This window comes from Rana temporaria, chromosome 3 (assembly GCF_905171775.1).
Source record: "Rana temporaria chromosome 3, aRanTem1.1, whole genome shotgun sequence".
NCBI lineage: Eukaryota > Metazoa > Chordata > Amphibia > Anura > Ranidae > Rana > Rana temporaria.
The window spans coordinates 430,802,567-430,824,963 of record NC_053491.1 but is presented as its reverse complement, the minus strand read 5'-3'; the positions used below and the strand labels follow the sequence as shown (position 1 = coordinate 430,824,963).

At 43.7% G+C, this 22,397-nt stretch overlaps 1 protein-coding gene across 1 annotated transcript in view; it reads right to left on the bottom strand.

The window, feature by feature from the left end:
• Positions 1-22,397, bottom strand: part of LOC120930544 (adhesion G protein-coupled receptor E2-like) — a 147,355-nt gene that overhangs the window by 68,724 nt on the left and 56,234 nt on the right. Inside the window, exons 9-12 of the mRNA XM_040341723.1 lie at positions 15,221-15,279; positions 11,825-11,908; positions 5,001-5,187; positions 2,084-2,197 (exon numbers count right to left, since the gene is read on the bottom strand). Coding sequence (XP_040197657.1) covers positions 2,084-2,197; positions 5,001-5,187; positions 11,825-11,908; positions 15,221-15,279 — 444 coding nt within the window. The remainder of the gene's footprint in view (positions 1-2,083; positions 2,198-5,000; positions 5,188-11,824; positions 11,909-15,220; positions 15,280-22,397) is intronic.

Genomic DNA, 22,397 nt, shown 5'->3' with positions numbered 1-22,397 from the left:
ATTCTTTGTGGGATACTAACCATCTCATCTTTTTGCGTTTTAATTTGTGTAATATGATTATGTGCACTAGTTTCTATAAGGGCATTTGCTAACATTCTTCCTGGCTTATTCCCAAATTCGTAAAATGTTCTCCTCCCTCTGGTTAATTTAGCTTTGGCTTTATCAATTAGCAGTAGAGTCATCTTCTCCCGTGTAACATCTAATTCTTGTTCTATTAATTGTGTCTGGGATTTTTTCTGTACTTTTTCTGTACTTTGTTCTGTGATGATGAGCTGTATACTCTGTCCTGTGATTCTAAGCTGTATACGCTGTCCTGTGATTCTGAGCTGTATACTCTGTCCTGTGATTCTGAGCTGTATACTCTGTCCTGTGATTCTAATCTGTATACTATGTCATGTGATTTTGGGGCTGTATACTCTGTCCTGTGATGCTGGGGCTGTATACTCTGTCCTGTTATTCTAAGCTGTATACTCTGTCCTGTGATTCTGAGCTGTATACTCTGTCCTGTGATTCTGAGCTGTATACTCTGTCCTGTGATGCTGGGGCTGTATACTCTGTCCTGTGATGCTGGGGCTGTATACTCTGTCCTGTGATTCTGGGGCTGTGTACTCTGTCCTGTGATTCTAAGCTGTATACGCTGTCCTGTGATTCTGAGCTGTATACTCTGTCCTGTGATTCTGAGCTGTATACTCTCTCATGTGATTCTGGGGCTGTATATTTTGTCCTGTGATGCTGGGGCTGCATACTCTGTCCTGTAATTCTAAGCTGTATACTCTGTCCTGTGATTCTGAGCTGTATACACTGTCCTGTGATTCTGAGCTGTATACTCTGTCCTGTGATGCTGAGGCTGTATACTCTGTCCTGTGATGCTGAGGCTGTATACTCTGTCCTGTGATGCTGGGGCTGTATACTCCTGACACTATGGGTGGAAGTAAGTGGAATACAGGCATACCCCACTTTTAAGTACACAATGGGGTTTATTTACTATTGCTGGAGGGTGCAAAATCAGGCTCACTTCTGCATAGAAACCAATGAGCTTCTAACCCCAGCTTGTTCAATTAAGCCTGGTAATAAAACCTGGAAGCTCATTGGTTTCTTATGCAGAAGTGAGTCTGATTTTGCACTCTCCAGCAATAGTAAATAAACCCCATTGTGTACTTAAACTTGGGATATGCCTGTACGGGGGATGGAGTGGGTGGATTCTATAAGGGGTGGGGCTTATGAGAAGTGGAGGGGTCAGAAAAGTTAGGGTGGGGTCTGGCGCCCCCCCATCCTAAAACCTCACCAGCCACCACTGCTTTAAAACTAGTTAGGTTTATCTTTGACGTCTACTTAAAGTTGAAAAATAGTCACATACTGAAATACAGACATCCTCAGAAATTTCTAATTTCCTGATACTTCCTCAAGGGTTATTTATTCTTATGATACTTGTCTTTTGTTCTCTGAGCAGGGCCTTGTGTAAAAAGTAGCAGTGTAACCTTGCCGATGCCATACTGCTGCTTAAAAATCAAAAACAAACTGCACGTTACAAGTGCAATTACACTCATTTTCTCCAGAGCTTAGTGAATGACGTGTAAAGCTTCAATTTGTAAGGAATACCAAATCAGGTGCAAGAATTTTTTTTTTTTTAAAAAGCACTTTTGCTTGCACATGATTGGATGATGGAAATCAGCAGTGTTTCCCCCGAATTTACTAAGCTCTGGGGAAAATGTGTCCAATTGCAATTGCAAAATGCAGTCTACTTGACTTCAGTAAATCACTGTATATAAAACACAGCAATGTCAAAGATAAATGGAGGAAACAGAAGAAGAGCTTGGTTACATTTCTTATTAAAGTCACATGGCCAAGCACTTCTGCAATCACAGACTTCATTTAAAGAATGGCACATAAAATGCAGGCCATTATGTGGAGTAATGTTCCTATAAACAGTTGCCTGAATCACCCAAATTTGATATTTTGATTAGAACATTTTAGACAGGAGTTTGGATCACACACCAGCTCTGCCAGTACTCCAGTGTGTTTGGATGTTTTGTTGGTTTTATATCTTATTATCAGGTACTTAGCCATTCTGATTTTGTATTACCTTTATCTCTGGGCACCAGACTGCAGGGCACCACCATACTGTTGTTAGCTGAGACCAAGGTGAAGGATTGGACACCAGGACTGCAGATGTTATGGGAAGGCTGCAATGTAATGTCTGCCAATAGAATAAAGTGACATTATGGAAATCTATGTTACAATCTCACAAAACAGCTTCCCCACCAGGAAAAGGCAATGTACTTATTTACCTTTCTCACTCAAATTTTTACTGTACATAAAGGGGTTGATTTACTAAAGTCAAATAGACTGAGCACTCTGCAAGTGCAGCTGCACCAAAGCTTAGTAAATATGCAGAACCTCTGCTGACTACCATCAACCAACAGATTCTGTGCAGGGGCAGGACATTCAGTACACCACAGGATCTGTTGCAGCCCGCCCCCTCCCCAGCTAGTCTGTCTCGTTCCGATACAGCTGCAGCACGCCGTGGCGTGTGAGAGCCTTTTACGCCGCCGTTTTCCAGCTAGTTCATGTGGCGGGTCTTGGTTCGTGTGAGCGGCCACTCTTCTGACATCCTGGATCCTTGGCCATCTGACAGTGGGGCTTCTGGAGCCTGCTAACGCCGTTGGTCCCTGATGTTTTTCCCAGTGGGCTCCGACCTGCAATCACAGCCACCCTCCAGTCCATCTTGTCTACTGTCCTTGTGAACAGCACACCACCTCTGCACACAGCATGCTAGTTTCTTTGATGTAAGTGGATACATAATAAATTATTGTTGTTTTTACCTACACTGACCTGATGCCCTTTTCTCCTTTTGTTTTTGTATCTGAGGGATCCCATACCTCCATAGGAGCTGTCGGCTTGTGTGTCCCTTTCCCAATTACCACCTGCTGTATCCTCAAATTGGTCCTTGCTCCTTTCTGATTAGCATCCCCTTCCAGCAGATTATGGACTACATGGACTTTTGCTTTTTGCTTGTGTCTGTCTGTTAACCCATACATACAGTTGCAATAAAAAGTATGTGAACCCTTTTGGAATGATATGGATTTCTGCACAAATTGGTCATAAAATGTGATCTGATCTTCATCTAAGTCACAACAATGGTGTATGGATGGAGTTTAAAAAGTGCACACAGATGGGAAATTGATCTCTTGGCTCTTTGTTCTCTTGCCTGATGGCTCTCGTGTCTCATGGCCCTATCTTGCCATTTTGAGCCCAGCTGACGAGACAATATTTAGAGGACTGCCTTGCATTAAGTATCATTGATGTTCTTTTGTCATATGCTCTGCAGTATCTTCCTTTCGTGTTTTTATGTTAGCATTTTCCTATTTTCTTGGGAAATAAATAAGACGTTGTTTTGCTAAGCAGTGTGTTTGTTTTCATAGCTAATCTTATATCATTTTACTATCAACAGTAACATTATCAGAGTTTTAATAGACTAGCTAACTATAGGAATAGACAAGTTAATATGTATATGGAATACATAGGTGGAATATCCACAACCCCATGGATAATATTTATTTTAGCATTTATTTCACCTACAGTGAAGCCCTCCCCAGCAGATTACTCCTTCACTGTCCCACTGCTCCATTCATCACCAGAAGCCAAATTGTATACTTGTTATATCTGAGTGTAGAAGAGTATGTGACTCACTCCATGTGATAGTGCTGGATCAATTAATACTGTGACAAAAGCCCTGCATAAGCTATAACATCAGTGACTTTTAGCTTACGCAGGACTTGACTTTACTCCTGGACACGGTTAAATGGAGCAACAGAGAAGAATAACATCTTGTTTCTAGTTTACAAAGCAAAGCGTGTGGTGCCCCTCCACTGGGCTGGCTAAATTTGGTGATAAGGCTCTGCTGTAGCCAATAGAGATGTGATGTATATTTTAGGTCTACTCAGTTTGTTCCTTAAACCTGGTGGTTGCTTGCTCCTGTCTGCGGTTGTAAGAATGTTCCTGCAATAGTGTGGGAGGGCCAACCAATGGGGTTATGAATAGCTACTTGACCTTAACCAATTTCTGGGGAGGCTGACCCAGAATGGCTGGGAAGAAGATCAATATTTGGGAGCAAGTCCAGATCTTGGGGGTGAGCTGTGTCCCATCGATTTAAATAATGCTCCCCCACAAGGCTGCTGTTGCCAATGTGCTTGGCGCACTAAGCTCTTCCTCCCTGTAATGCCATACAGGGCCCCCCTGAGCTCCCCAGATACAGTCTCCCAGTCTACTGGTTCTTAGTTGGAGAATGAACCAGTTGGCAGTATGTTGCCCGACACTTTTTGCTGTAACCCCAGATCAGATAGGCCCTATTTTGGAGGAGCCGATCAGGGTCTCCTTCTTCCCTGTGACTTCCCCTGGAAGGAGGCAAATGATATGTTTGAGAGAAACTATTACTAGGCCTCAGCAGCAGCCATATCCTGGGGCCTGAGAGATGCTACCTGTTGAAGATGGGCTGGAGTGGGAAACCTTCATGGAAGAATGTTGCAGTGGAGCTGGGCATAAGCTGCTGTCTGAACATTGTAAGTAGGACCTTTCACCTGTAGCTCAAGCTACTAAAGTACGTATTGAGGGTTAGAGACCAGGAACTGATGCTTAGGGACTAATAATTGCTCACATAGGGTTACAAATTTATTTGCCTGTCCACTCTCTATCAGCATTATTTTTGAGGCTGCTGCTAAAACAGCTGAGATACGATTTTTTTATGAAACTGTCCTACAAGTTATTATTTATGTAGGGCATTCTGCATTTTTGTTCAAGACTTACAATAAGTCTTAAAAATACCGGTAGCCTGAATTTGTTGGGGTGCTTGTGAGGCTGGAAACATGGCAGACAGCCTAAGAACAGGTAAGGGGGACCCAGTTTATTTCCAGCGTTAGCTTTGAGGATCATCACTACATTTACATAGTCAAAAAACCTCGACATTCCAAACATTTAAGCCCAGCATTGGGCTCCATTTATACCTAGTTCAGAAGTGATGATATGCTGAACTCTAGGTTCCTCCAAAAATGATATGAGCACAACTCTTTCCATGCTATATAGAAATCCTGTAATTAATCTCCCTCTGTGGATATTTTCAGTAATGATGTTGTTGTTGGCGAGAGCCTTGCTGAGTTTTTCAGCTGTCTGCTTGAGATCTTCCTCTGCTTTCTATAATAAGATAGAGATATACATAAGAAAATATTTATCACTAATTAAGAAGGCAATACACCTGATATTTGCCCAAAATATTTTGGTGAACATTCACCCTACCGTATAAATCAAGCCAAATAAGTAGAAATTCACCCAAGATTTAGCCAGTGAAAATGACATCCCAGACATTCAGCAACACTTGTTCTCCACTAGGAAAAGTTCTGTTATGTAGAGCAGGGGTTGACAAATTTGCTTGGAATCTAGGAGCCAGCTAAAAAAGTTAGGAGCCAGAAAACGCGCCCCGTCCCGACGAGCTTGCGTGCAGAAGCGAACACATACGTGAGCAGTGCCCGCATATGTAAACGGTGTTCAAACCACACATGTGAGGTATCGCCGCGATTGGTAGAGCGAGAGCAATAATTCTAGCCCTAGACCTCCTCTGTAACTCAAAACATGCAACCTGTAGATTTTTTTAAACGTCGCCTATCAAGATTTGTCAGCATTCCACGAGCGGACGCAATTTTGAAGCGTCACATGTTGGGTATGAATTTACTCAGCGTAACATTATCTTTCATAATATTAAAAAAAATGAGGATAACTTTACTATTGTCTTATTTTTTAATTAAAAAATGTGTAATTTTTTTCCCAAAAAAGTGCGCTTGTAAGACCGCTGCGCAAATACGGCATGACAGAAAGTATTGCAATGATCGCCATTTTATTCTCCAGGGTGTTAGGATAAAAAATATATATAATGTTTGGGGGTTCTAATTAGAGGGAAGAAGATGGCAGTGAAAATAGTGAAAAATTACATTAGAATTGCTGTTTAACTTGTAATACCAACGGCCACCACCAGATGGCGCCAGCTTACACATCTGGTGGTAATAACTTGTAATACCAACGGCTCACCACCAGATGGCACCAGCTCACAAAAAAAAAAAAATGTTTTTTTTTTTGCCCCCTTCCAAGCCAAGTCGCCAGGACCCTATTTCTAGTCGCCATGGCGACTTGGCACCCGGGATTTGTCGAGCCCTGATGTAGAGGTATGTAACAAGCACAAAACTTAGTAAAATGGGCAGTGCGACTATTGTCGTAAAGCAGTGGTCATCAACCCTGTTCTTAGGGCCCACTAACAGGCCAGATTGTATGTATTACCTAGGGGAGATGCAGACTAAAATAGTGCAATCACTGAACAGCAAATTATATCACCTGTGATGTATTTCAGTTATCATGCAAACCTGGCCTGTTAGTGGGCCCGAAGACATGGTTAATAACCACTGTCGCAAAGGGCTGTCTATGGGAGGTTCCCACAAGGGCCCGCAGGTGGCAGCACAACACAGAATTGAGGGGGAGGGAAAAATGGCATGTTACTACTGTCTGTAGAGAGCCCTGTTTTGTTTACCAACACAGTGCTCTTCTCTGTCATTCGCTGAACTGATCAGCGGTTGCCGGCTATAAATCATTGGCTGGGAGCTGCTGATCGGCTTGTGCTGCAGCGAATGGTAGCTCCAGCTTCCAGTTTACAGTGCATGTATGAGCCTAGCTGCCACAGAAAATGTATTACGGTAGGTTGGCAAATGGATAAACAGTGACATGAACAGGCTCTTTGTCATTACACACTGTGGATGGGGGGTGGGGGAAACTTTGCTGGGGGAAAGACTGCAGGCACATTCACAAGCAGACATTACTAGGTATTACACTGCTAATAATGCCTTTGAATTTAAGAGGGATTATAGTGGTGGCAGAGATAAGGCTCCATCAGTGCACAGACTCTACAGATCAGTGTTTGTGATGTAGGAGTCCTGAACCTTATGGAGATGCATTATAAGGTGATGGGTGGTTTGCGGTCCTAGAGGCTGCTCTTCCAATCCTGCAGGGGTGGCCTGGCCCGTCCATTAAGGACGCACTGCCACCGCCCCCCATCCATCACAGCCTCCCCTATCTATGCATCCGGCCCCTTTCAGGATGCCGGCGCATGTATTCCAATACGAGGGGCTATTATTTTTAGGCACCAATTAGAGCCAGGATACCCCAAACACTCAAAAAGATTGCTTATCCACTAGCCGACCAGCCACCGTCATTATACGGCGGCAGGTCGGCTCTCCTGGGCGAGAGCCCGTAGCTATACGTCCTATCGTATAGCCGCCACTAGGGGGCGCGTGCGCGCCGCCGGAGGCGCGCGCTCCCCGCTCGCCCCCGACTCCCGTGCGTGTGCCCGGCGGGCGCGATCGCCGCCGGGCACACGCGATCGCTCGGTACAGAGCGGGGAACGGGAGCTGTGTGTGTAAACACACAGCTCTCGTTCCTGTCAGCAGGGGAAATGCTGATTTTCTGTTCATACAATGTATGAACAGAAAATCAGTGTTTCCCCTAGTGAGGCCACCCCCCCCCCCACAGTAAGAACACACCCAGGCATACTTAACCCCTTCCCCGCCCCCTAGTGTTAACCCCTTCACTGCCAGTGGCATTTTTATAGTAATCTAATGCATTTTTATAGCACTGATCGCTATAAAAATGCCAATGGTCCCAAAAATGTGTCAAAAATGTCCGAAGTGTCCGCCATAATGTCGCAATACCGAAAAAAAAATCGCTGATCGCCGCCATTACTAGTAAAAAAAATATTAATAAAAATGCCATAAAAATACCCCCTATTTTGTAAACGCTATAACTTTTGCGCAAACCAATCAATAAACGCTTATTGCGATTTTTTTTACGAAAAATATGTAGAAGAATACGTATCGGCCTAAACTGAGGAAAAAAAAAGTTTTTTTATATATTTTTGGGGGATATTTATTACAGCAAAAAGTAAAAAATATTAATTTTTTTTTAAATTGTCGCTCTATTTTTGTTTATAGCGCAAAAAATAAAAACCGCAGAGGTGATCAAATACCACCAAAAGAAAGCTCTATTTGTGGGAAAAAAAGGACGCCAATTTTGTTTGGGAGCCACGTCGCACGACCGCGCAATTGTCAGTTAAAGCGGCGCAGTCCCGAATCGCAAAAAGTCCTCTGGTCTTTGGGCAGCAATATGTTCCGGGGGTTAAGTAGTTATTTACTTAGCCACAAGATCATCAGTTGCCTCCTGCTAATATCCAAAAGGCTCTTCTTAGTCTGGGAGATGGAGACTCATACCACTATAGGACAGCTGGACTCTTTCCCACTAACTTCCTCCTGGCTCCCTCCAGTGAGCTTCTAAAGACCCCACTTGATCCTTGGTTTTCAGCTTGTGAGTAGGCCCTCCAGTTAAGTCTAGCTGATACCTTGGTATCTTCCTCACAGATCCCTCTAGAAGGCTGTTCCATGGGCAGAGCCCCTGCACAGGTGGTGTGCATTTGTATTCAGCCCCCTGAGTCAATACTTTGTAGAACATTTCACTGCAATTACAGCTGCAAGTGTTTTTGGGGATGTCTCTACCATCTTTGCACATCTAGAGAGTGAAAAATGTACCCAATCTTCTTTGCAAAATAGCTGTCAGATTGGATGGAGAGCATCTGTGAACAGCAATTTTCAAGTCTTGCCACAGATTCTAAATTGGATTTAGGTCTGGACTTTGACTGAGCCATTCTAACACATGAATATGCTTTGATCTAAACCAATTCATTGTAGCTCTGGCTGTATGTTTAGGTTCATTGTCCTGCTGGAAGGTGAACCTCTGACCCGCCTCAAGTCTTTTGCAGACTCTGAGGCCTCGTACACACGACCGAATCACTTCGACGCATGCGTGGAAGCATTGAACTTCCGGGTTACGGACGTGGCGGCGTCAACGTCACCGCGCTGTCTGTCCGCTGGGATTTTGGTTTGATGGTGTGTACAACCATCAGACCAAAATCTCCGAGCGGACATGTCCGATGAAAACGGTTCGCTCGTCTGTACAAGGCCTAACAGGTTTAATTCTAAGATTGCCCTGTGTTTGGCTCCATCTATCTTCCTATCAACTCTAACCAGCTTCCCTGTCCCTGATGACAAAAAACATTCTCACAACATGAATCTGCCACCACCATGCTTCACGGTGGGGATGGTGTGTTCAGGGTGATGTGCAGTGTTAGGCCGCGTACACACGGTCGGTCAAAACCGATGAAAACTGACTGAAGGACCTTTTTATCGGTCCAAACCAATCGTGTGTGGGCCCCATCCCTCAGTTAACCTTTGGTCAAAACATTTAGAACTTGCTTTAAAATTGAACCAATGGACGCCTAACCGATAGGCCAAAACCGACGGTTAGTATGCAAAAGCATCGGTTAAAAATCCACGTATGCTCAGAATCAAGTCGACGCATGCTTGGAAGCATTGAACTTCGTTTTTTTCAGCACGTTGTTGTGTTTTACGTCACTGCGTTCTGACCCGATCGGTTATTTAATCTATGGTGTGTAGGCACATCAGACCATCAGTCAGCTTCATCGGTTAACCGGTGAGAACGGCCTGAAGGACCGTTCTCATCGGATGGACTGATCGTGTGTACAGGGCTTGAGTTTTCCGCCACACATAGGGCCAGATTCACAGAAGAAGTACGCCAGCGTATCTACTGATACACCGGCGTACTTTCAAATTTGCCGCGTCGTATCTTTAGTTTGAATCCTCAAACCAAGATACGATGGCTTCTGGCTTCGATCCGACAGGCGTACGGCTTCGTACGCCTTCGGATCATATGTGCAATACTTCGGCGCCCTCTGAGTGGAGTTCGCGTCGCGTCGAGTTTGCGTCGCGTCTGCTAATTACCTCTTCCCAGCGATCCACGAAGGTACGCGCAGCCGTCGCATTCTCTTACGTCGTCAATAGTCGGCTTTTCCCGGCGTATAGTTAAAGCTGCTATTTCGTGGCGTATAGATAGACTTGCCATGTTAAAGTATGGCCGTTGTTCCCGCGTCAAATATTTTTTTTTTTTTTTGCGTAAGTCGTCCGTGAATAGGAAAGGACGTAACTCACGTCTACATTCAAAAAATGACGTCGGTGCGACGTCATTTCGCGCAAAGCACGGTGGGAAATTTCGAAACGGAGCATGCGCATTTCAATCAGCGCGGGGACGCGCCTCATTTAAATGAATCACGCCCCCTACCCGCCCAATTTGAAATACGCGCCGAGAAATACACTACGCCGCCGTAACTTACGGCACAAAATCTTCCTGGATTCGAAATTCCACCAGGTAAGATACGGCGGCGAAGCGTATCTCTGATACGCTGCGCCAGGGCAAATGTCTGTGAATCTGGCCCATAGTGTTTTGCTTTTAGGCCAAAAAGTTTAATTTTGGTCTCATCTGACCAGAGCACCTTCTTCCACGTTTGCTGTGTCCCCCACATGGCTTCTCGCAAACTGCAAACAGGACTTCTTATGGCTTTCTTTCAACAATGGCTTTCTTCTTGTCAGTCTTCCAAGGCCAGATTTGTGGAGCGCACAACTAATAGTTGTCCTGTGGACAGATTCTCCCACCTGAGCTGTGGATCTCTGCAGCTCCTCCAGAGTTACCATGGGCCTCTTGGCTGCTTCTCTAGTTAATGCTCTCCTTGCCAGGCCTGTCAGCTTAGGTGGTGGGCCATGTCTTGGTAGCTTTGCGGTTGTGCCATACACTTTCCATTTTCCGATGATGGATTGAACAGTGCTCTATGAGATGTTCAAAGATTGGGATATTTTTTTATAAACTAGCCCTGCCTAAAAACTTTAAACAACTTTATCCCTGACCTGTTTGGCGTGTTCCTTGGTCTTTATGTTGTTGTTTGTTCACTAAGATTCTCTAAAAAAAACTCTGAGGGCTTCACAGAACAGCTGTATTTATACTGAGATTAAATTATACACACGTGGGCTCTATTTACTAATTAGGTGACTTCTGAAGGCAATTGGTTCCACTAGATTTTAGTTAGGGGTTCCAGAGTAAAGGGGGCTGAATACAAATGCACACCACACTTTTCAGATATCTAATTGTAAAAAATTTGGAAAACCATTTATCATTTTTCTTCCACTTTACAATTGTGTGCCACTTTGTGTTGGTCTATCACAGTGTTTCTCAACTCCAAACCTCAAGGCGCCCCAACAGGTCATGCTTTCAGGATTTCCCTTCAGATAAAAAGGCTGTGGTAATTACTAAGGCAGTGAAACTGATCAAATCACCTGTGCAAAATAATGAAAATCCATAAAACATGACCTGTCGGGGTCGTCTTAAGGACTGGAGTTTAGAAACACTGGTCTATCACATAAAATCCCAATAAAATACATTTACGTTTTTGGCAAAATGTGGATAGATTTCAAGGGGTATGAATACATTTTCAAGGCACTGTATGTGGCCTAGTGCAGAATTTGGCCCTGTCACTGTCAACCAAATTTGAAGTTGAATGCCATTAGCCTATTTTTTTCAGACATGGCACCCCAGGTATTTCCCTTGGCCCAATTATTTGCCTTTGAAAGAATCGGTACCACCAATTTAAATAGATTTAAAATGTGTCCGTTATAATTGCCATCTCTATTATATGTACTTTACTGATTAAAATAACACAAAACATTTAGCGTGACCTTATTTGGACTGCTAGCCAGACCACTAGTCTACTATGGAGAGTGCAAAATATTCACATTTTTTCCTCAAAAGGAATTTTGCCTTTTAAATATAGTTCTGCATATCTCCTACAAACACACATTCATGTTACATGTTCTACTGTAAGTGGATGTTTTCTCACCTTTTCCATAATGTTACCGTTTTTTATTTGGCAGGGATCAATCAGCAAACTAATTGAGACATTAAGCACAGAGCAAAGTGGATCCTGGGAAAAAAGAACAAAGTCAAATCTGACCCCATCACATACAGGTAGACATTGATACACAACAGATTTAAAGTGGATGTAAACCCAAATTTTTTTTATTTTATTTTTTGATGTCACAATGTACAGTATAAGATTTCCTATCATCTGTACCCAGTCTTGCCACACAGAGTTAATCCAGCCCTGAGCAATCCTCTTTTATTGTCCAGTGAGATAAAACGGACTAACAGAGAAAAACCTTAGTCCGTTCCGCCCCCTTGCTGTAAGTGACAGGTTATTTACATATCTCATGCACTCGTTTCAGACTAGATTATTTTTTAATTCCACTCCCACTCCTTTTCTGAAGTCATGTGGTTACTTTTCTGGATTTTGACTGGATGTTAGTGATCATAGCAGAATTCAGTGTAAGAAATACACAGGAAAAATGCATGTTGACAAGGGGAGTGTAGAGGAGGGCGGGGAGCCTACTGACATCACGACTCCACCCACCGAGCTCCAGACAACAGACCCACCCACAGAATCTGCAGTTTTTCAGGTCTCATAACAGACAGAGGGGAGACATTTGACAGGTAAGGATACATGCAGGAGGCCATGGGCGTCCGCTGAAATTTTTTCAAGGGGGGGGGGGGCGCTTCGGCAGCGGCGATACACAGTCGCATTTAACCCTTTCTTCAAACGCTAGCGGGGGGTTAAAAACGCGACCCCCCACGTTAAAATGCAAAAACACCCGACTGTGCCCCCTGCATCTTTCAATATCTCTTTGTCATTACTGTGTACCCCCTCTCCACAACTGCACCTCTGGACCCTTTTACATTACACAGCACCCTGCACCACTGGACCGCTTTACATCACACGGCCCCCTGCACCCCTGTACTCCTTTACATTACACAACCCCCTGCACCTCTGGACTCCTTTACATTACACAACCCCCTGCACCTCTGGACTCCTTTACATTACACAACCCCCTGCACCTCTGGACTCCTTTACATTACACAACCCCCTGCACCTCTGGACTCCTTTATATTACACAACCCCCTGCACCTCTGGACCCCTTTACATTACACAACCCCCTGCACCTCTGGACTCCTTTACATTACACAACCCCCTGCACCTCTGGACTCCTTTATATTACACAACCCCCTGCACCTCTGGACCCCTTTACATTACACAACCCCCTGCACCTCTGGACCCCTTTACATTACACAGCACCCTGCACCTCTGGATGCCTTTACATTACACAGCATCCTGCACCTCTGGACCCCTTTACATTACACAACCCCCTGCACCTCTGGACGCCTTTACATTACACAGCATCCTGAAGCCTTTGGGTTCACACTGGTGTCCTGGAGTTTGTCGCAGTGTATATGCAGTTTTTTCTGCATTTAATCCCCATTTCTATTAGCTTGTGTAATTTTACTGTGTTTTCTGAAAGCACACCAAAGATTCAGTATAGAGAACATTTGATGCGCTTTCAGAAAATGTTGCAAAAATGTGTAATCTAATAGAAGACTGTAGTGAAAATGGAGATAAATGCAGGCAATCTGTGTATACACCGGCACTGCAACTGAACCACAGTACATCAGTGTAAACCCACTTGAGTCCTAGTTCACATATATGCAATGCAGGAATCGGCGAGATTCCAGTGCGATTCCTGCATTGCATGTTGCTTGTCGTCCCTTCACGCTGCCCTTTGCAAACTGTTATGGGTGTCAATGTAAAATTAATGACACCCCCATATCAGTTTGCAGATTGCAGTGAGAACTGTGAAATGGTGCAGGAATTTACATAAATGTAAAAACCCATCCACTCCAAAAAAAGGGTCCTGCACAGTTTTGATGCAAATGCCATTTCAGCCATACAGTTTGTATGGCTGAATTTGCATCGCACAGAAATCCCATGTAATTTAGACAGCAATGCAGTGCGAATCACATGCAATGTCTATGATCAAACAAGTGAAAACCCTGGCTAAAGGAACATTATGGGGCCAACTATCAGCATAGGGTTAATGAAAGACTGCTGGAGCACAACAGAGGAAAGAGGGGGACTCGGGAGTGAAAGATTTGGGAGAGAGAGAGGGCAGAGTACACAGTGACAATGCTGATGATAACTCACTTGATGTTCCCAGCATGGACAACTGTACACAGGAACAGAGGGGAGGGAGGGAGGGGGCAGAGCCGATGCAGCCTCTTCCATTTCTGTGGAAGGGGGGTGGTTGTACTCACTGGGATGTTATACACAGCATTGTGACAGTGGGTCAGTCCACCTGAGCTCTCCCTGCGCTGTCAGCATGTCTCATTGCTGCTGCACTACCAAGCCCGTCCTGCTCTCACTGTTTTAAGTGAGAGCCAAGTCAAGTGTCTTCTCTTACGATCCCAGGGGGGGTGAAACGACCCCCCTTGCCCTATGGAGCGGACGCCCATGCAGGAGGCATATATATCCTTATAGATCAGCACTATGGCAGTAGTTTAGAAAGGATGAGAGTGGGTTTACATCCACTTTAACATATCAGATGTAGTGCTGATTAGTGCAGAATCTTGCTATCAAAGGCTAGCAAAAAGAGGGATGCAAATATATCTTCACCATTATAGTTAGACCACATTACTTTCCCACTATACAGTTACACTGTATATTCTCTTGAAAAAAACAAAAACATAATACTGTATATTGCAGCTTACCAGTCATGGATATGGTGGCTGCATTAAATTACCTTTCTCAGGCTTTCTCAGTAAATACAGAACGATTCCTGTAGATCTTGGCAGAAACCCAATAACTTTATTTTCACGATACTAAAGTGAAGCTCCACCACATTTGGCAGATTTTTGGAGGGAGTGGGTATCTGGTTTTGTTCTGTCAGTTAAACTCCTGTGAGGAGGGAGTGGGGTGGGGGTGTGGCCTACAGGTGCTGTGTGTGTCTATGGATGCACACAACCTGGTGAGTGCCCCCACAGCAAGCAGCTTGCTAAGGGGTCACCCGAGCTGCTGCTCTGTGTGCCCATTCAGAAACAGAGCCGTGGTTCTGCCCTGTTCCTTCTGTCTCCTCATTGGTTTACTGACTTTGATAGACAGCAGAGGGAGCCAATGGTGGCAAGATGGGGCTCAGGTAAGTATTAGGGGGGCTGGGGGGGGGGCTGCTGCACACAGAAGGTTTTTTATCTTAATGCATAGAATGCATTAAGATAAAATAAACTTCAGACTTTACAACCCCTTTAAGTTGCCAAAGTAAAAAAGTAGTTACAATATGGATCAAATAAGATAGTTGTATTTTTATTGTGGTAAATTTACAAAATAATACAAAAAAAGCAGAAATATAATCACCTCTATAGTCTGGTCGGTGCAATGCTGCAGGTACTTTATTTGGGAAACAGATGTACATTCTTCTCAGTTTATATGAGAGATAACAAAAAGAAAACAATCCTGGTTAATGAAGGATCTTAAAGTGTCACTAAACCCTAGGGTGACCACGTGTCCCGAATTGCCCGGGACAGTCCCGCATTTTGCAGGTCTGTCCCAGGCACCTTCATTCCAGGACAATACAGTGTCCCAGAATGAAACTGACACAGCCACCCCCCAAGCCAAACGAATGCCCCCAAAAAAGGCCACCACATCACCACTTTACTCATGGACAGTACTTATCCTGGCCAGGAATGCCTAAAGAAGCACAGTTCCCACCCCCTGCTTGTAATTGGAGAAATCATAAATCCTCCCTTTTGTGTCTAATCACTGTGCTGTGATTCGTTACATCACAAGCTGATTTTTGTGAAGGGGGGTGTCCCTGAATGGTAGTTTGGAAAAGTGGTCACCCTACTAAACCCACATCCTAAAAAACTCTTAATAAATGGTGTATTACATTCTGTTCATACTCAGTCACTATGAGATTCGTTTTCTGTATTCTGCAAAAAAATAAAAACCTGGCTGATCCTGCTGTTCTCTATCTCCCCCTTCTGTCCATGTCCCTAATTTATGTAGGTATTTTGCAGCTGTTGTGGCAACTCTTTTCAGTGAGTTTCTAGGCTGATCATTTCCTCCCCATCACATCTGAACAGTCCATGCTAAATTTAAGTTTTTTGTTTTTCTGCTGCTTTGTTCCTCTGCTATCAGCAAGAATCACTTCTGGCAAGTTTTCCTGACACCAAGAGAAAAAAGGTGACAGGGGAGGGACCTCCAACTGATTGACAGCCTCAGCTCTGTTCCTGTGTGCTGTGGGGAAGGGGTTGTATCCCTTCCCTTCAATCACCTAACTGACCTCTGCAGAGTATATCTTCAGAAATATACCTGCTTTTTTTTAATAAAACACCCCCAGCGGTGGTGCATCCATATTAATCTATATTAATCAATATACAGCTGTCACATGACCCAGCTCTTTCCCAGCCTGCCTTCAGATAAAACATAAGCAGGGGGAACATCTAGTCCTCTGCTGCTGGTCACATGTTTGAAATAAAAAAAAAAACAGCCTTTGGAATACAGAGTAAAACTAAATAAATAATATCAATAAACTGTTTTAAATTGGCATACAAATAAATATCCAAGATCAAATCTTCAATATTTTTTGGCAATAACATGGTGTGGTGGATTTCTGCCAGTCACAGGCCGTGTCACACCCCTCCAGCCAGTGTCTTAGAATAAGAGAGAGGTGATTCCTCCATCAATCTACATGTAATATCTTACCCCCATTGTGTTTAGCTTTGCAGCGATGTACAACATTTTTACATCATTATATAATTTTTTTTAAAATAAACATGAAAATCCACTATTGGAAAAGATAGTTCATTTATCACAGTATATAAAACAATCAACGCCGCATCTGTGGCGCTGTACCGATTTCAAAAAGTAGTTCCTGTACTACTTTTTGTGATTTTGGACCGCGATTTACATCGACATCTGTGCAGAAACCTGCACAGATGTCTCTGAAATCGCGGCCAAAATCGTGACTTACAAATGGGAGTGAAATCGTGCGAGTTCAGCTAAACTCGCTAAATTTTGGCCCTGATTGTCACTATATACTACATACGAAAAAACCTTACACTTAAGTGCTCTTAACTGAGACAAGTACACACTATAGAGGGATATGTTTTGATCATATTTATTTTTCAAAATTCTCTTTCAAGATTATATGGACTGTTTATCGTCTTTCATGCAAACTCACGATCACTGTGGTTTTTATTAGCATATACCTTTTACAAATTGGACAAGATACATCAGAGATGTTCCTTCCTAGTTTTACTTCCTAATTTGCCATTTTATATGTATTATTTCACCTTTAATGTGCTGCCACGTTTGCCTAACCTAATGATCCTAATTTGTGCAATAGCTGTTAGTTCCTCTTTTATTTCTTCTAGAAATTGGCTTAACATGCAGAATTAGCTGGTGGAAATATCTGTTTTAAAGTGCAACTTAATTATCGCAAAATAATTGTAAAAGTAAAACAGAATATACAGTATATATATATTTTTAAGCAGAGTTCCACTAATTTTTAATAATGAGCCTCATTGTAACATCCACCCATAGTGATGTACTGTTGTATAGTTATATATTGAACATTTTAAAGAAAGTACCGTATATACTTGAGTATAAGCCGAGTTTTTCAGCAAATTTTTTTGTGCTGAAAATGCCCCCCTTGGCTTTTACTAGAGTCACCTTTTTGCGCCTGATGTCCTGGGCTTTGGGGACCTGGTACCGGCTGGCCGTAGGTGCCCAAACTTGGCACACATATAGCCTTACTCTTCCTCTACAAGTGTGCAAAGTTTGTTGTCCGGGGGACCTATGGCCGGGGAGCACCCCTTCCATAGACTCCCATGTTAAACGGTAATTTCTCCGGTAAATTTGGAGACCCGGTACCGGCCGGCCATAGGTCCCCTGGACCCGAAACTTTTCACAACTGTAACCCTCTGTAGTTCTCCTCTACAAGTGTGCAAAGTTTGCTGTCTGGGGGACCTACAGCCGGGGAACACCGATTTTTCAAAGCCGGACACCCCTTCTATAGACTCCCATGTTAAATGTAAGTCTAGTCATGGACACAGTGAGGCATGGGCACAGTGAGGCATGGGCACAGTGAGGCATGGGCACGGTGAGGCATGGGCACGGTGAGGCATGGGCACAGTAAAACATGGACACAGTGAGACATGGACACAGTGAGGCATGCACATGGACACTGTGAGTCAAAGTGAGGCACAGTGAGGCATGCAGATGGACACCCTAGGCTTATACTCGAGTCAATAAGTTTTCCCAGTCTTTTGTGGTAAAATTAGGTGCCTCGGCTTATATTCGGGTCGGCTTATACTCAAGTATATACAGTTTTCAATAGTCTACCCCTCATCAGCCTGGCCCATTGACTCCTGGGATGTCATTGACCCCAGGAGTCTTTGGGCATCTAATGTGGGTATTATTGTGAGATTTCCTGATTGTAATTAATGCAATCAGCACCATTTTTGAAGAAGAGCATCATGGGAACATCTACTGGAATACTGTGCAGGCACGTTCAATTGCGCATGTGTGAGTTCGGAAGGAGCTTCATGGCCGCAGCCAGAATCGAGGGAGAGAAAGTGGATATAAAAGTAATTAGAATGTGCACATGGGCATCACTTTCTATTGAGTTTCTGTTGAATTACAATGATCTTGATGATGTTATTAGTATAATGTTGGCTAGGAGACTGGAACTCAGTTTTAAAGAAATGCATTTTTTTCTTACTTTGTTCATACTCTTTCTCCCTGTACTGTACACACAACGTAGACTATATGAGAACATGTATGTGCTCAAGAGGCTGTGCACCAACACAATTTTACCTCTGTGAACATGACAGAATATGGCAGATAACTGCAACTTTGCATTGGCACAGATGTGAACGCACCTGAAAAAGGTGACAACACTACGTATGATTTGAGTAAGTGTTGCCACTCTAGGAAATACTGCAAGTGCTTTTGGATACACCTTGCTGATAGGAAATTTGCCTTATAAGAAATTGTCTCTTACAACTGGATGGCAAATGATTACAAATGTGTATTACGACAATCCACATATACAAATCAAGAAAGAGAATCCCTCATACATTGATACCCATACATCAGATTTTGCGCTCTCTCTCGTTTTAGTAAATCAACCTCTTATTTGTGTAAACTACTATTCCCATAAATCCACCATGTTGATATGTTCAAGGTAAAGCATGTTTGACAACCATGCTCCCCCTACAGATATATAGGCAGATTCACAAAGAGTTAGGCCGGCTTATCTACAGATAAGCCAACCTAACTCTTAATCTAAGCCGGCCTATGTTTAAGTGTATTCTCAAACAGAGATACACTTAAACATATCTAAGATAGGCTGGCTTGCGCCATTCTATCTTAGGCTACAATGTTTCTTTTGCCCGCTAGATGGCGCTGCCATTGCGGCCGGCCTAGATTATGTAAATGAGGGGCTACGCCGATTCCCAACGATTTACGAGCGTACGCCGGGCCTACACCATCGAGTTATGTCGTTTCCGTATGCGATAGGCCGCCTAAAGTTATTCCACCTATGAGGTGGAATAACAATGTTAAGTATGGCCGCCGTTCCCGCCACGAGGTTCGAATTTTGCGCAAGTCGTCCGCGAATCGGGATTTACGTAGTTTACGTACGCGTCGAAATCAATAGGCCCGTACGGCCTACTTAGCCGCAATGCGCACTGGGAAATGTAGTCGCCCGGCGCATGCGCAGTGTAAAAAACGTCAAAAAACGTGAGGTCAAGCCTCATTTCAATAATACACGCCCCCCTCCCTGTCATTTGAATTAGGCGCGCTTACGCCCGCTCGTTTTAGGCTACGCCGCCTAAAATTTGAAGGTAAGTGGTTTGAGAATCACTTTTAACCTAAATAATTTAAGGCGGTGTAGCCTAATTTTAGGCGCCCGTACGTGAATCTACCCCATAGTGGAGAATAGAACACAGACACAAAGGGACAGAAAGTGTGTTATTCACAGGATTACCAGATAAAAAAAAAAAAAGAAAAATATGGAACTACTGCATGTTCAGTACATCGAAGGTCAGGTAGGGCTGCAGTTTGCCAATCCCTGCATTAGAGGAACATTTGCAACAACAGTTGAAATGTTACTTTGATGCAGACATATTGAACAATTTGTTGTGTGATGCCTAAATGGCACCTAGTAGAAAATCCAGACCCACCAACTCAGTCCAAAGCAGCCATTCTCACCCAGGGTTGTGTGGGACCCCTGAGTTCCTCTAGAGGTTGCTAGGAGATGCAGCTGATTGAAAGCCAGACCTACCGTGCTAAAGAAGCCATTCTCAACTTGGGTTCTGTGAAACCCCAAAGGTTCCTCCGCGGTTGCTCGGTGTTCCTTGAGATGTAGCTGATTAACTTCCTATCTGATGGTGCCTGCATGATTCTGGGTGCAATGTCACTTGGTAAAGCCAGTGGCATCTTTAAAGGGGTTGTAAAGGTACATTTTTTTCCCCTAAATAGCTTCCTTTACCTTAGTGCAGTCCTCCTTCACTTACCTCATCCTTCAATTTTGCTTTTAAATGTCCTTATTTCTTCTGAGAAATCCTCACTTCCTGTTCTTCTGTCTGTAACTACACACAGTAATGTGAGGCTTTCTGGTGTGGAGTGTCGTGCTCGCCACTCCCTTGGACTACGGGAGAGTCAGGACGCTCTCTGCAGATAGAGAAAGGAGCCCTGTGTTAGTGGGCATCCTGACTCTCCTGTAGTCCAGGGGAGGGGGCGAGCGTGACACTCCACACCAGGGAGAAAGCCTTGCATTACTGTGTGGAGTTACAGACAGAAGAACAGGAAGTGAGGATTTCTCAGAAGAAATAAGGACATTTAAACGCAAAATGGAAGGATGAGGTAAGTGAAGGAGGACTGCACTAAGGTAAAGGAAGCTATTTAGGGGAAAAAAATTGCACCTTTACAACCCCTTTAAGCTGCCTGTAAGGGTGGCATTCCGACCACCACTGTAAGGAGCCTTTTTTTCCACTGACAAATTAATTTTAGCCTGAGACTGAGGTAAAAAGTTTGAGAAAGGCTGGTCTAATTTCCACAGTTAAAGAGGAATTTCCCCTTCTCATAAATAGACACCTTTAAAATGTTTAGCAATGATGACAAAGCCATCCAAGTTCCTCTGTTCTTTCCCGTCCCCCCAGTCGGCTGAGTGCAGGAGAGAGGAGAGAAGAGCTGTGTCTTACGAGCGGCAATAGGACAGCTCACATTCTGTACACCGACTTTAGAGCTGATGGGGATTAGAAAAAAACTGTGGGCCAGATTCACAAAAGGGATACGACGGCGTATCTGCTGATACGCCGTCGTATCCCTGTTTCTATCTATGAGACTGATTCATAGAATCAGTTATGCATAGATATCCCTAAGATCCGACAGGTGTAATAGTTTTATACTGTCGGATCTTAGGATGCAGTACCGCGGCCGCCGCTGGGGGGAGTTTGCGTCGTAAACCAGCGTCGGGTATGCAAATTAGCATTTACGGCGATCCACAAAACTTTTTCCCGTCGTTACGTCGCCGCAAGTGTTAGTTTGCCGTCGCAAAGATAGGGCACCTTTTACAAAGTGTAAAATTACTACACCATGTAAAAGTATACCCGTCTTTCCCGCGTTGCTTTTGAATTTTTTGAAAAAAAAAAAATTTTCCCGGCGCGATTCACAAAACGTCGGCGCGTCGTAATTTCGCGCAAAGCACGTCGGGAAATTTGCGTCGGGAGCATGCGCAGTACGTCCGGCGCGGGAGCGCGCCTAATTTAAATGGTACCTGCCCCATTTGAATTGGCCTGCCTTGCGCCGGACGGATTTAGGATACACCGCCGCAAATTTCCAGGTAAGTGCTTTGTGGATCGGGCACTTAGACAGAAAATTTGCGGCGGTGTAACCTAAATCGGTTACGTTACGCTGCGCCCGGGCTACGTGAATCTGGCCCTGTAACTGTAGATAAAAGCAATAATTGTTTGTTCAACTAATAAATGTTAGATGATTTCAAATCAGCATATCTGCATGCGGGTGTGATTTTAGTTTGGGGGGAACAGTCTGCTTTAGCAATGGCAAATGTACAAAACAAGATTTAGTTACCTTTTGTTATTTAAATGAAATAGCCAGGATTTAAGTAATTGAAAATGCATTGAAAGAACTCCACTCCAAAAATCACTAGTGTTAGGGAGGTGAACATATTAAATTAAATATTTCACCAATACTCTTCTAGAAATTTGAGATTTGAGACATTCTATGAGCAATCACCAACCACTTTTTAGAGGTTTATGCAGGCATAGACTATCAGGTCCTGGAAGGGACAGATTCAGTGAGAGAAGGAAGCCAGTCCTGAACACAGCTATATTTGAAGAACCCAGAAACCCCAAAAATATCTCGGCAGCCCTTATTTTCAAACGTAGGATGCTTCTGCATGTGGGGTTGAGCAGTATTTTTATCCCCCAGACAGAGAATGACCAATATATACACCTTTAGATATGTCCCTATGTTCATATTTCTTGTCAGGAACACAAGCTAA